The following is a 15720-nucleotide window of genomic DNA, read 5'->3' on the forward strand; positions in this document are numbered from 1 at the left end:
AGCTGGGTGACCGCTCTCATAGCGGCATAGTAAAAAATACTGGCAAAGCGCTGTGTGCTGCAGCCTGTCACTGCGGGGCTGGCAAGCGTCAGCCTCCACCCGCTGGCCTGAGTTTTGAGGGTGCAGGATGGCTGTTTGGGTAGCCAGTTTGGCTCCATATGTACTGTTTCTGACTCAGTCTCTCCCTTTCCCTAGTTCCTCTTTAAAGAAAGCTTTCTGGCATCTGCTCGTACACTGCCGTGCAGCGGGGAGGTGTACGCAGGGTTTTTGCCTTGCCTGTGCCTGGGGAAGCGGTGTTCACTTGTTTCGGTTTAAGGTTCCAAATGAATTCTGCAAAGAAGCATATCAACAAATACATTGCGTTTTATTCAGGAGGATCTTTTTAACCTGGATTAGACAAGATGAGAAGATCCGGGCATGCGTGAGAGAACAGGCTCTATGGCTAGCTCAGCTCCCGTGCCTGTGGGGTGACATCTTGATGACAGTGGAGTTTAATTGCTTTCTGGTTTGCTGATACAAGCTATTGTCCATTTAGGGACTGAGTTTCTGCTTTACGTTGCAGGCATAAAGCATTTCGATTAGGCTACACTTTTTTTTTAAGTTCATCATGTGTCTTACCCTGTAAAGGTAGTGGGTTTTCTGTATTTCAAATGGGACGGTGTCTTTGATGCTCAGATTGTGTAGTCATGTAAAATTTTGTATGCTTACGATGCTTCCTTAATAAGGAGCTGTGAATGTCGATATTCGGTAACTCAGGCACAGTTTCAGTAATGTCAAGGTTTTTTTGAGCTGACATTTTTAATAAAACTTGTTTTCTATCTTATAGGGGCACTCTTGGTTTTTGACCCTGGAAATTTAAACTACTGAGGAAGTGATGTTTGTGCTGTAATAGCCCACTTAAAATTATGCAATTATAAACAAGGAAGCCAGTATGTATTTTGCAGTTTAGCAATTAAAACTTTAAAATGTACAGCTTAGCATTTTGGCTGACATAAAAGCTCTTTATCATTTTATCACTGCTTGCACTGTGTTATGGCTAGAATTTGTAGGTGCTTTAATATTACAGTGATAATATGCACCCATTAATGCATTTAGGAAGATCATAGTTCATAATAAACACAGAATGTAGTTTAGAGTAATTGGTAAGTCTCCAGCTCCTAAACCTTCATCAAAAGCACCTTTTTAAAAATTATTTCTATTAAAAGCTCGAGTACTCACTTCTGCCCCAAACAAATATTTCTTTTAAATGTTGGGGAGAGGAAAATGGGGTAGAAGAGTGGGGAACTGGTCCCAGCAGGCAGATGTGGTTTTGTTCTTTGACAACACTTGGCTCATCAAAGTAATAAATGGGGTGATCTCAGAGAGGAGGAGCGAACGAACGTGTACATCGGTTAATTCGGGGACGGCAGCCCGAGGGGCGCCCGTCACACCCCGCGGTGCCGCGCTGCTCCTGCGCGGAGGCTGCTGGTGCACGGCGGGGTTTGCAGGTGCCGATCTCTGGAAGGATGCAGGGGGACCCGAGTCCTCCAGAAGCATCCCCATGGCTGCGTTTCCCACCTCGGCAGCTGACCGTTGTCTCATGGCTGCTGGCACCCTTCTTGAGTAGAAAGCTAAACTCTTGTTTCATTAGTTGTGGATTTACGTGGGATTTCCAAGACACTTTCCCTTAAAACACTTTCCCTATTTGAATAGCAAAACTAGTAGCTTGTCTCCAAGGCTTATGTAGTATAAAAAGGTCTGGAAGGCTTTGTAGTTTAGGTCAACAAAAATTATATAGGATCTATAATTTTCAAGGCTCAGCAGACTCGATCCCATCTGCAGTCTGTTAGTGTCCTCAACTTCAAATGAGATTGTTGGGAGGCCTTAAATTGCAGATGGAAATTGTGTTGCAGGGAGACGGTATTTTAATTCCATAAGTAATAGATGTGACATAAAAAAGAATATTCAGGAGGCTTTTTACTGCTGTGTTTCTGGTAGGAGGTAAATATAAGCCTTGAAAAAGTAGAATGTCTTGGGAGAAGTCTTTTGTCTCTACCTAATACGCAGTGGTTCTCTCTTGGGCCAGCTTTGGCTAATTGACTGCCAGTAAACTTCACACAGAGTCACTTGAAGTTGTTGTGGGTATATTCAAAGGTATTTATTTCCCCTGGGATTTATATATCTTGCTACTAATGAACTTTGGGACTCTGAGGTGTCTCTTGTGAGTCTGTCACAGCGAGACACTGGATATATTTGCTTTGGTTTTGGTCTCTGTTTTACTTTGCAAAGTCTGCCTGGTGTATTTAAAACGAAAATGTAAGTGGAAATCTAAATCAACATTAAGTTGGGTTCAGGTCTGCAGGACACCTTTTCTCAAGCATCCAGGTCAGCTCGAACTGAGTATCCTCCGGGATTGGAATCTGACCCTTTTTTTTTTTTTTCATCCTTTGCCCAGTTGTGCTGAGAAGCTGGAGGAAGTAGAGGTGGAAGTGTGCCTATATTTGGACCGTGCTGTGTGGGCAAAAGAAACATAAACTAGTCATAACCAAAGAATTAAAGAGGAACTTCGAGGAGTTTGGGGTGTTAGCCAGTCTGAAATTTATGAATTTTAGATGGTTTCTGTTTCCTCTCATTTTTGTAAGTGACTTCTGAGGCGCAGCGGCTTTACCTGGCTGGAACTGCACGTGACAGTTCAAAATATCCCGTGAATGCCAGCCTTGGGGTTAGCGTGATTTTATAGTTTCTCTGTGTATTTATTGGAATTCTTGCTACTAATTTTAAATGTTTGCAAGAAGCTTTAAATTCTGAAAATAATTCCCTTGTTCCAACATAAATAAGGGTAAGCTTTCATTTGCTCTGTTTGCTCGGCATTTGTGACTCTTAACATTCAAGAAAACAGACAAATACACCGATACTAAGTATAGGCAAATATTTTCCGTATAACACTGCCTCCAGTATAAATTCCAGTAAATGCATAACAGAACTTCTCGAAACAACGTATTCTTTAATTATCTGTATTTCCCTGAAGAGACGGGGAGGTTTCCAACTGGTTACTTGACCTGAGGATTTCAAATGTCCTTTCTGGTCCTGTGTAGGAATATCCAGCTTTTCCACTAAACGTTTCTAAAACCTCATGCCAGCTTTGATCATACCCGATAAAGTATTTTATTAGTTTTACATCCAGTTTTTGTCTGTCTTATTGACTCTTTCTTGGTCCTCCTACTCTTTACTCAAGCTTCCACATGCCAGATCTGGAGTATTTAAGCGTGAGGAACTGTTTGTGCATTGCCACCGCTTCTGTGAGCTTTCGGAGTATGCATTAAGGGTTACGAGCTCTCCTCTAGCCCGGGGAAGCTGGAGGATGAAGATGAGCATAATACCATGCTAATAAAAGACAAATGTTTTGTGGGAGCTTTGGGGATGAGTTTTTGGGTTTTTGGTTTAATCTCATGACTTCTGAAATAATCTTGCAGTATCTGGAGGCCGTCTGACAAAAAGCATTTGGGTCTGTGGGGTTTGATTCATGTTGGTGTCCCAGAGCAGAGCTTTAGTGTTTGAAAGCTTGCTGCTTTATTTCTCCACCGTGCCTGCAGAATACAGCAGGAGCTATGGAAGGCAGTGAACTGGGCACGGAAGCATGGAAATGCTCTTTCCAGATAGTAAATAAGTGAATTTTTACGGAGTAAAATTCTGGGTTGTCACCCAGCATAACTGGGGTCTGTTCAGGCTCCTTCGGAGAGTCTGTTTGCAAGTCGGGTAGGCACGGAGCTGGCTCCAGAGCTTCCAGCTCATGTACTTACTCTGCAGGCTCATTGCAGCAGCACCGGGGTTTGCGTGAGCAAGCTTCCCTGCCAGTGGAGTTCACTCTGCTGCTCAGCAAGTTTTATGCTTTCTGCTGAGTACTCCTGCTGCTATCTACATTTATAACAATAATTAACATTTGGGTAGATCGCAGCGAAGTACAGCCACGCATTTGCGGTTTGGATGTTCCTTTGGAAGTTATTCCTATAGAGCTTAGGGGCATTGGTGAGTTCGACTGCAGGAAGGACTCTCCAGTTTGTTAAAACAGTTCATTTTCTCTTACGGTAAGATGGGAGGAAGCTTGACGCATTTTCTTAAAGATCCATTGTAGGAACTAGCAAACAGTGAAGACGTGGTAATGATTTGCTAACCTTTCAGTTCTGCGTCAGGAAGCCTTTTGTTGAAACAATGGTGAGCAGGGAGCAGACATGTAATTCATGCGTCTTAGGTGTGTTTAAAGGGGCTTTGCTTGCTGTGGGTCTGTGCATAGTTTAGAAATCCGTTATTCTTGCGTGGCAGTCGCTTGTTCTCTGGTCCCACAGGTCCCAGCAATCATGCTTAGTCACTCTTGGACCTCTTCAACAGCGCTGTCACCGTTATGGATGAGTGTGTTAACTGCAGAGCTGAACATCTTGTACCTGGCAGCAGAAAATCTGTTGAACTGACAGGTGGCTGGTTTAAAATACTTGAACTGTGTTGTTTTCTTGCTTAGGTTTTTGTTGCTTAGATTTGATTATCCTAATCAGCTTCCAGTAGCTATTCCTAAATATATTGAGTCTCATGGAGGAATAAAGCTAGAATTTGATAGCTGGAGGATGCTTAGGCTGTGCAGGTGGCCCAGTTGCTCGGACAGATCTGTCTTGTTTTGCCTCTTAATTGAACACAAAGGTGAGGTTTCATCAGCATCCTTGATTTACCAAAGATTTACTGAACCCTGTAAGTTGGTGTACTCTGGAGAAGGCAGACTTGCACCCACAGCAGTGCCACGGTCCTGTCCTAGGGCTGAGGAGATGGCTTGTTTTTATTAGAAGGAAAGACAGAAGGAGGGAAAGACCTTGTTCCCTCTAAAGGTGGATGGGACGGCATTTCTAGGAAGCTGTAGCGAAGGAAGTTCACTGTCTTGGCATCACTAAGGAATAAGAATTAGATGGGATTTTGGAGACGGTAGCAAGAACTCTTTAAAATTGGGGTTTGTCCATACAAGAACGTTCAGGAAAATTAATCCAAATGAACTGAAGATATAAATTGAAATATGGTTTTAATTTGGTTTAGCTTAATTCATCTGTTTGCTTTTATTCTGAATGAAGGTGTCCATGCAGGAATTTAATTTCATCTAATAGAAGTACTTAAATTCATATCCTTAATTAGGTTAGGTGTGCGTGTGTTTTCTTCTTCCATGAGCGTTCTCAAACGACCCATAGCCAAGGGCATCAGCAGAAGGGAAGCGATGCCCGTGTAGGTAAGGGGTGGTGTGGCTGAGAAGCCACTTCTCTCCCTGAAAGGGGAACTCGGAGGGTGCGATGACCCTCCAATATCCAGCTCGTCCCTGCGGTCCCTTCTGTGGAGCGCGGCAAGGAGCTATAACACCGGTATTCCTACACGGCAGATCACAAAACCCAGCAGCCCCTGGGCACAGACAACTTGGGAGCGTAGAAATACGGGGTGTTTCAGGGGTTCAAGGAAATAAAGCTAAGGTTTGCCATTTAACTCGCATGAACACTCATTTTTAAGTTTGAGATCACACATTTAACTTCAAACCATTTTGTATGTAGATTAGGGAATTTATAAGTTCTGTAATTAAAGCTTGTCCTGATTTGTGTAACAGTACTCTTGTATTGTTACTGCCTCGTTATTCTACTTACGTGCTTCATACTACCTTTTTATTCCACTTAAGTAATTTTCCAGAATTAATTGCAGAACTTCACAAATCCGTAATTAGCTGTACAAGATCCCCATTGAGTTTTTTTTTAATCCAGATTTTTTTAATGTTTCAAATGCTTGTTTGCTCAAGTATGTTCATATGAATTTCTGGACACATTGCACAGTACATGCTGACACCGTGAACAAAAAGCTGGCCAGCCTGTCTATGAACAGTGTGCTGTGGTATGCAATGTCGTGGCACTCAAGGAATTCAGTGATCTGTATGAAGAGCAAGATGTTGTTTATTGTTTCTTTATAAAGGTTGTTTCGGGTCTATAAAACTCGCTATACAACACAGAGTGAGTGCTGTCAGCCTCAAGTATATTCTTGCTTTACTCACCGTCATAAATATCTCGTAACAATTTAGGGTGTGATGCAGATCTGTTAAATCGTATTGGATGGGCTCTTAAAAGGCTCTGAAGGCTGTCTTGGTATGAGCTTATTCATCTGTGCTAGAAGGATATTTTCTTGCTAGTGAAATTTTTTTTGTTAATGTCAGCGTATTGTGGCTTAGATTCTTCACTCCTGGGCTGAAAGCATTTGGAAAGGTTTTATGAGAGATGATAAACTTAATGGGCTTTCAAGCTATTAACTCTTTTGCTGCTAAATGTAAATGTTTCTGTAATCTGTGGAAGTCGATGTGATCTTTCTAATGCTGGGAGGTGCGAGAACAGTGATACAAAAAGGACGATACAAATGCACCGTTTTGACTTTGTCTCCTGAACTCTTCTTGGCATTTTTCCCATTGAAATGTGTCTCCTGTATATGTGGCAACGTGTTCGCTCCTAAAGGACATTTCAGCCTATTTGTAGATTATTCTGTCCCTTTGGAAGGCTTCACAATGGGATCCCACAGGCAGCCTGTTTTTCCACCCTGGGGAGCACAACTCCTGTGCTGCAGGAGGGTGTCTTGTAGTGTTTTGTTTGATGTAGGAAATAAAAACCGTTACAGCCACAATTCTCCTGACATTTAAGAAATAAAAACTTAGTGTGGCTTGGACTGCATATGTTATTTCTTTCCCTGTAGTTGAAGCCTCAGGTAAGAGTTTGAATTCCAAAGCCTTCGTGATCTTTGTAAAATCACAGCAAAGCGAAAAGTGCCATCACAGTGCAAAAAGGCTGAAACTCAGTGCTCAGTGGTGTTTCTGTTTTGAGCAGATTTAAGGGGTTTAGAGCTAGCAGGAGCATGACTTCTGGAAATGTAAGCAAATTAGCATGGTGGAAGAGGCCGATGGTTGAAATGAGCAACGTAACAACAGTATTTTGCAATGAAGTTGCAGTTTGCTTTTCCAATGAATTGCCAGCTTTCTATTGGAAAAAATTTGCTTAGCGTGTTCTCAGACCTAGAACTGTAATAAATTTTCCCCTCAAATATCCACTGTTTAACTCAAAACTTACGTAAGCACCAAAGATACACAGCTAAGCTAGTCTGTGCCTAAAATGTGGTTTAGGGGTCAGGAAGGAACTAAGCGTAGCCCATCTGGGTATCATCTCAGAGCTGTTCTTTTTCCGAAGTAAGGGTACCGCTGGTGACGTTACAGTTTTACCCCTTTTCTAGGCACAAATCACTGTTTCAGGATTTGTATTTTCTTGCTTGGAATTCTGTATACTTCCCTGAACATTTTTCCTTTTTTTTTTTAAAAAAAGAAGTTAAAAGTGTAGGTGAAAAATCAAGCTGAGTATTTTTTGGCAGTGAATGTTGGAGCTTTAAATTTCTCGAAGGTAATTTTTTTTTCCACTTGTTTTTGTAGGATGCTGTGACATCAAAACCAGTAATCCAGTTTCAAGGAAGCCAAGGGGTAAGTTTGTGTGGGTTGCCTTGGAAAGTTCTTTACTGGCTTATACAATTAATCTGAGTAAGGTATTTGTTCTGTACGTCTGTCCTATTCCAGTTCAAAGAATGATGCTCTGATTTCTGAAAGTGAGAGATGTGAAGTTCGGACGTGGTCCGGGAAAGAGTGTTTGCTCATTGATCGCATGGATTATCTCTCTATAAAAACTTTTCCCCCTCTTTATTTTCTAACCTTGCTAAATCCATAGCACCAGCACCACCAGTGTTGCTGGTGGTGAAATTTAATTTTATAAGGCCATGCTGTTGGCTAGAACAAGGAAACGGCAAGTTCACTGATGGCAGTACTGTGGTGGGTGCAGCAATCCATGGAAACCTCGCCTGTGTCCCGAGGAAACGCCGTGCCAAGCCTGGTAAGCTTGGTGCAAGACTTCATGGGTACCAGTTATTTACAGTAGCAGTGCTTGGAGGCTGCTGCGAATGTACTGAAGCTTTATTTAATATACATTGTCTAAACAACTGTGCAGTTTCTGTGAGTACCCAAGTTTTCTATATTTAGGAGTTTTATTTCCCCAACTTCTGTTCCGATGACTGAACTCTTCTGAGATATTTATAGACGCTTGAAACTGTCTGTCATTCCAGTTACTGACAACGTTGAGATTTAATTGCTAGTGTTTCTGGTAAAGTAATGCAACTCTTCAGTGAACTTTAAAAATTTCATTTATATACCTTTTAGGTACAAAAAGGTGTGTGTTTAACTTTGGTGCTCTGCATAAAGAAGGGGAATTTCATCTCTTTTTCTTAAGAATCTGAACTCAGCTGTAAATAACTTCTTAATTTTTTGTGGTGGCACAATAAAACTTTCAAAAAGGCTTGAATTAAGCAGGCATTAAAGCCTAGCACACTTCTCCTTGCCCATATTTTACCTTGTGATATTAGTCTCGCTAATAGTACATAGTAGTCTAACAAAACATAGCAGGAAAGACATGATTGTTATCGTAAGTTAAGAAGAAAAATACAAACCTTTTTGTCCTGGGAAATAAAGAAAGGAGCAATTTCCAGGTTTTTTGCTTTGTTTACAATTAAACTTCCCAGAAAGCTCAGCATAAAAGCTTAGATAAAAATCTGCAACTGAAGTTTGGCGAAATTAGGAGCGAGTGAGAAGGAAGAATTTAAGGGTGCATGATTTGTTGCTATTAGATGAGCAAACAGCTTTTTATGTAATAAAGAAGCTAAAAAGACTGCAGATGCTTTCCTTTCCCTTTGTAGAGCACCTTGTGAGGATCTACACCTAACTTTTCCTGTAAAGCTGCTTAAGTTCTAGGAATGCCTCTTCTCTTATTTAATCTTCCTCCTTGAAGGAAATGTAGCAAAATGAATCAGAACAGCTTAAAACGCTCCACTGCCCTCAGCCGCTGTGCTCTCCTTGTAGTGGGTTTCACGTGGATCTGATATGGACCGGGCATTTTCAGGTTAACCAAAAGAAAACCTACTTTAAATGATGCAGTTCCTTATAATAATTAAAAATATTTTCAAATGACTCAGTTCCTTATAAAAATTAAAAATAAATATTTAATGCATTTAATTGTATTTGAGCCCGTAACTTCCAGAGAAGAGGTTTTGGTGAAAGAGCGGCCAGTCGCCTGTGGTTACGGTCCGGGTTGAATGGAGAAGGAGCGAAGCGGCACAGTCGCGTCTGATGTTGCCATTTAAAGAGCGAAGGTTGAGCCCTGCAGAGTGAGCCGCGCCGGGGCGTTGCGGGTGGAAGGAGGATGTTGGCAGCACAGAGCTGACTTCTGCTTGCCTCGTTTTCAGCTGTTTAATTAATTGCACTGTCGAGTAAAGGCCAAAGGTAGAGCTTTGAAGAAAGCGAGATCCAGTTCAGTTGGGGCAGATAGAAAGAGCTCTTTGTCCTTTTATTATTATTTTTACTGGGTTCGACAAGAAGCTGGCAGCTGTGTAACCATCTGTTTTTAAGTGTAGTACTCATATATGTCACGATTGTGCCCTGCTTTAAGGAATTGACGGCAGGGCTTTAAATACTTTCTGGTGAGCCTCCTATCAATTGGACTGAAAAGATAATTTAACAAGTTCTCAAATTCAGATGATGACATTAAAACATACTTGTTTAGCTATTTATTTTTGGAATATGCTTTCTTCCCCTATACCTTAATTCCCCAATTTGTTGCTTCCTATTTTGCTTCCTAATAAATGTTGCTATGGAGAAGAAGATTTCCAATTAACTTTTGAGGGTGGTAGGTTTTGTATGTAGCACAAATGTCAGAATGTGATTTAAAGCAGTGATACAAGATTTTAATAGTGTGACTTTTCTGTGTAAATATCCCTCTCGCAAGAAGGAAAAACTTAAAAATATTTGATGATTGGGGGAAGCAGGACATAATATAAGAGTTTAAAACAAAATGCTGCTTCCTTATTTTAATTTAGTTCTCTAGAAGCCTCCTGACCTGTTGAATCTCATTATTTGTGGGGCTTTTAAATTACTGTGTCCATGTCTTTTTTACCTATTCCCAGTGTTAGTCTAATGAATACTCTCAGCTTCTAAAACACAGAAAACAACTTTCATGTTTAATACTCTAATTAAACAGAGAAGAGAATTGGCCAGGAATAAAACACAGGGTCAGCAAGGTGGCAGCTCTGTCGGCTGGTGCTGAAAGGAAGGTGTCGGTGCTTCTAGCCCAAAATAAAACAGCTATTTCAGTGACAGGGGACGAAACCTCCTGCACGGATCCTGGTCTGGATCGAATCTCACGGGAGTTTTTATAAACTGTAGACTGTAAATGATCTTTGCCTTGGGATGCATTTCTTTATAGCAATGCGAGTCTTGTTAATTACTTTTTCAGTGCAATAATCTGTGCCATAATCAGAATTTCGATAGTAGTAACTAGGTTGTAATTAGCAGAGCGTTACTACTAGCTTTGAGATGCTGAAGTGGGACTATCGGGGTATTCCTTAAGAGCAGCATCTGTTCATTACTTTTTCATCATGAACTGGATTTTCTTGGATAGTTTTGTAAGTTTATATGGAGTACGGAGCATTTTGCTTGTTTCAACGTGCATGTAAATGAGAACTTAAGAGCTTGAGTACCAGAGCATTACAAACGGTGGTGGTTGATGGAGTGCATAACTTTACAAGAAAGGCAGAAGATGCTTCTATTTCGGTAAAAGCATGTGCAGAATTAGAGATTAGGTTGGGTCAAATTTGCAGGTGCTTACTGGGGAGGGACCTGAGATGAGGGGAATAGGGAAAGAACTGAACTGGGGCGGGAGGGGAAACGTTCAGGTGCCAAATACATGTATGTTTATGCAGCTTTCTTAAATATGACTGGTAGGAACAAAATGTCTTAACTTTACGTGATTGGAAAATATGACGTTTTTCCCTGTTTCTTGGGATGAACTTGTGCTGGTATTAATAGAGAAAGGTGAAATTGCCATTCAGAATGAGCTGTACGCAGATGAGTATTACTTGAAAGAAAAAAAAAACAGAAGTAACATCTGTACTGAGCTATTTTTAAGTGTCTATGGTTACTGGTGTAATACTCGGCACCAAAATTAGGGCTCCCTCAAAGCAGTTACCATGCTGATTTGGTGGCTTGAGAAACCTTCTGTTTCAGCTAAAAATAATTCCTAGATAACGGCCAGTTTGCATATGCTACACTTTTCAGTACTGGAACGAGCAACATTAATGCTGAAGTGACTCTCTCGCTTCTGTCTCATTTTACGTCCTTTGAAGAAGCTGCAGAAACTCTACAAAAATGCCAAAGTCGGGGCTCTTAGAGCAGCCGTTTCTTACAATGGTAAATCGGGAGCTAGAGGCAAGTTATTTTAGTGTGTGAATACATGATTTGGTTACATCCTCCAGGTTTTATTTTACAAACCCATCACGTGCAGCACAACTCGCTCCCCCAACGAACAGCGCTAGAAGCTGAACAGACCCGTGGCGTTTACCTTCTTGCCCCGTTCCCAGCAAATTAACTGGCGGGTGAACGGTGCCAACTGTAAAATACCCACGATCTGCTGTTTACATAACTTTGACTTTGTGCATATTCTCAGCTTGCTTGTAAAGCAGAAGAGAATTTTATTCGTTCTGGATGGGTGGGGGCAGAGGGTGCCGGGGCAGATTAAGGGCTCAAGGCTGCGGCGCACATTTGGCAGGAGAGATAACAGGGCTCACCTGCTGCCGTCGGAGGGTCAGCGCTGCCCGGCAGTGCCCGGATCGCCACCAGATCTGCTCCGAGTATTTTTAGATCCGGATCCTGGGACTGCGCGGGGGATAACTTGTCCTTCTGTATCGCTCAAGTCTGGGTTTCTCGGCTTGCCGTTTCGACAGAAGGGAAGTCTGTTTTGAGGGCTGGCGGGAGGATCGCTGGTCTTTCCGGAGAGTAAATGGAAAACGCTGCGCTGGCTCAGCTCAGTGCCGGTCACGCAAGCGCTTCTTGCCGGTTCTGAGAACATCCCTGTGGTTTAGCAAAGTGGCACAGATGCACTGGGTTTCCAGGCTGCTGTAGACGTCTGAGGTCAAAGGGAAACCACCTAGAAACCCTCCTGTACCAGCAGTAATCTTTCATGGAGCAGAGTCATACGTGGATGCCACAAGTTGGTTTGCTAGGCGTATATATTTTGTGCATATATGTGGCAATCTGGGTAAATATAAATCTGTGTGGTAGAGTGTAGCCTAAAATAGGTTGAAGCTGATGTTCCTTCTGTCTCGTTTTCTGGAAGCCATCTTAATTATCAAATATTGATGTGATAGTAGAGCTCAGATGCTGAGATTTATGTTGGATCTTGAACGCAGAGGGGAAACGGTTTCCCTTTTGAAAAATGAATGGCTGGGGGGGAAAAACAATGCAGATCGCTGTAGAGTTGTCTGCGGAGTACACTTAATGCTTGATTAAATATTTAATTTAGCAGCAGCATCACACTCTACTGTGAGCCATGAAATCTCGTTATGGAATTATAATCTCTTAAAAAAGAATAAGCATGCTACCTAGTGACCTGGCTTGTACTATGTTTAGTGCTGGATCACTAATTCTAAAGAAACAAGTCTCAAGTGCTTTAAATTTAGTATAAACAGTGGTAGCAAGTCTGTTTTGCTCCTGAATCAATAGAATTGGGTCAGATTCCTCGAACAAATTATTGTGGGCTCTGCTTTGAAAGGCAGCAAGCTGCCAACTCAGATCTCTGTTCTGTTACCGACATAGCTGTCTTTTTAGCTGTTCTTTACATCTATCTACCTCTGTTACCTTATCTTTTCAGTGTATGTAGTTTTGCTAACTTGAACCCTTCTTGTAGCTTCTTGCTCTTCATAGTCTCCTATGCAGTAATCCTTATGCTTTACTTGTAGTGGGTTGCAGAATGGCTAAAAGCATAGTGACTGCCGAAAAATTGAATTTTGTGTTAGTGAGGGCTGCCCAAGTGACCAATATTTTTCTCCTTCCAAACAGCACATCGCAATTCCAAGGCCTGATCGACCCACGGAAGTGCGGACTTTCACATTTTATCTTTCAAATATTGGCAAGGACAGCCCCCAAGGGAGTTTTGACTGTATCCAGCAGTATGTATCTAGGTGAGTGGTACAGCAAAAGAAAACCTAACCTTTTTTTTATATCTATCTTATCTTCTGTAAAATCTTTTCCCTAACAAACGTGAAGAAAACTTAATACCTGTTCCTTCTTTTTAGAGTCTTTCCAATCTGCGTGTGTATACTTGGGTAAGGAGGCGCTCACAAAAGAATCTGTTTACCTCTCAGCTTCTTTCTGTCCCCTCCTATTGTTTAGATAATGCAACCTCAGTTATTCAGCAGGGACAGAGATGTGCCCGTTTGCAGTGTTGGGAGTATCTTTTCCGTTGCATTTCTTTTGCAGCAATGGCAACATCCATCTGGATTGCCTTGGAAGCATACAGGATAAAATCACCGTGTGTGCTACTGATGATTCCTACCAGAAGGCAAGGCAAAGCATGGCACAGGCAGAGGAGGAGACGCGCAGCCGGAGCGCGATAGTCATTAAACCTGGGGGGAGATACGTAGGTAAGCAGCAGCTTGATTTGGGGGTGTCTTCACTAGCTTCTGAAGTCAAATGCTGACGTTTGTTTTGCTTGCCCATGAAAGTCTTTAACAAGTATCTGGTAGTTCCTTATGGGTATCTGATTAATTAGGGTGCTACTCTCCTTGTATGGTGACTTCTTCATGGCTTCCATCTTCATCCTAGAACATGTGTGGTTGTGTTTGCGTGGCCTCTGAGGGTTGTCTGTGTGCAGTCACTCGCTCTCTGGCATTATTTCATATTTGTCATGTGATGATGCTGACAGCCTACTGCTGATCCGTCAGAAGTGTCTGTGCTCCTTGCGAAGTCAGCTAAAACGCACCACCGCTGTTGTCACACATCTGGTGTGTGCCTGCACTTGAGGCCACAACATGCACATCTAGGATGCAGATAGCAGAGCGTTTGTGTCAATAAACAAAGAGGCTAAAGCAGTGCTGCTGACTGCAGCCTTAAACAAACCATCTTATTGTGACAAAGAAAGGAGAATCTTAGGGGGGGAAATAAAACTGTGGCAAATATCAGTGGGGTCCAGAAGGAGCCGGCAGAGACCTCGCTTTGGGCTCAGGTCCCTGCTTAACCTCAGTCTGGTCACAAACTTAGGGCGCAAATATTAACCAGAAAGCAGAGTTGTGGGTTTGGGGGTTTTTTTGAGCCAGCTGTTTTTTCTGCAGCCCATGTGATCTGTAGCCAGTCTCTTCTCGGGGGATGTCTGGGATGAGAATGGTGAGTTGCAAAATGTAGAACTGACCCTGACTCATTGTTTTATCAGCCAAGCGCTCAAAGCTGAGAAATAAGATAGTAATCAGGAAGGAAATGCATTGATTTCCTGTAGACTAGAAGATTATTTTGTTTAGCTTGTATTTGAGAACATTACAGTAAGTGGATGAAGGTGTTAGGCTTATGGGGGAGAAGATTCTCAAGGCAAATTGCTTCCCGGAAAGATAGACCAAAACTTTTTTTATTTAAAAATACTCCTCCTAAAACGTTTACCGCTCTGAAATGGAGGTGCAACCATGCAAAAAGCAGTGGAGTGGAGCGCATGCTGCACGTACAAGATGTCAGTGTTTCAGACAGGAGGAAAGCACTGGTCCGAGAAGGAAGAGCCTGGGCAAGGGCAGTCCTCTTGTGGGATGTATTTGGTGTGCCAGCACCATCCGCTGATTCACTTGCAGGCTAGTCTGGAGGGAGAAGGCTGGCTCTCACATTTCCATGAGAATATGGAGCTCAGCACTTAAACGTCAGTGGAGTCATTCCAGACAGCTCAGATGTGGAAGAATTTATATGAAATGTTGAAACTGGAGATCTGCAGAACGATATAGATGTGAACTAACACTTGAACAAATACATATGTAAATAAATAGATGATATGTCTGTAGGGGGGGATATGTGTGCTTATATATACACTAAATATATATGTGTGTATACATATCTATGTATGCACATGTATAAATATTTTAAAAGACTTCATGTTCTGGCTTAACTTAGTTTTTTCTTTTCCTATCATTGCGCATTTTGGCTCCAGCCTTAAGTGGAAATGTCCCAGTGTGTTTTTGCTGTTCATGACCTGGCAAAAGTTAAGGGAGTTCTAAAAAGCTGACGAATCTTCTCTTGTCCCATTTCTGGAAATGAAGTCCAGTTGACCTCTGAATTTTGGGATGTTTAACATGTGAATTGTTGTTTTTCTCCCTCTCCTCTTAACTCAGCCCTGCCGATGATGGGTCGTACTTACTTGCATCAGCGTGGTGCATAATAAAAAGCCAGGAAATGGGGACTAAGTTATGCAATCTACATTTCAGTAAAATAAACACTGCAGACAATCACCAGTATCTTCAGATGACTCAGTTAAAAACATTGCTTCCTAGCAGTGGAGAATTGCCATGCTGAAATAAATCTCCAAATTCTTGCAGTAAATGCTGGATGTTGTTTGTCCTAGTGAAGGTCACTTTCTTGAACTGAAGTGATTATTGATTGCATCTCCATGTTTTAGACCTTGGAACCTACAAATTTTCTTTTTAGATTTCCTGGTTTCACCTTTGGTAGCAGGAACCTGGCTTTGTGACCCGTTTCAAAATAGTAAAATTATTTGATTTGCGCTTTAGTAAGTGATGTGGGACTTGTGTGAGAATTCTACTTAAAGCTGTTTTTCAATAGGAATGGGAAAATGAATTCTT

The 15720-nt window shown here is 41.9% G+C and overlaps 1 protein-coding gene across 3 annotated transcripts in view; it reads left to right on the forward strand.

Moving 5' to 3' along the window:
* ELL (elongation factor for RNA polymerase II) overlaps positions 1 to 15720 on the forward strand; it is a 56532-nt gene that overhangs the window by 18929 nt on the left and 21883 nt on the right. For 2 of the 3 annotated variants that reach the window (XR_012677573.1, XM_075175617.1), the window contains exons 2-4: positions 7451 to 7498; positions 12950 to 13071; positions 13370 to 13533. Coding sequence is in view for 2 of the 3 variants with exons in the window: in XM_075175617.1 (XP_075031718.1) it covers positions 7451 to 7498; positions 12950 to 13071; positions 13370 to 13533 (334 nt within the window). In the remaining variant the exon portion in view is untranslated. Of the gene's footprint in view, positions 1 to 7450; positions 7499 to 7591; positions 7902 to 12949; positions 13072 to 13369; positions 13534 to 15720 lie in introns of those variants that run through there. The other variant, XM_075175618.1, reaches the window with a different exon arrangement.

The sequence above is a fragment of the Calonectris borealis genome, chromosome 28, assembly GCF_964195595.1.
Source record: "Calonectris borealis chromosome 28, bCalBor7.hap1.2, whole genome shotgun sequence".
Classification (NCBI taxonomy): Eukaryota; Metazoa; Chordata; class Aves; order Procellariiformes; family Procellariidae; genus Calonectris; species Calonectris borealis.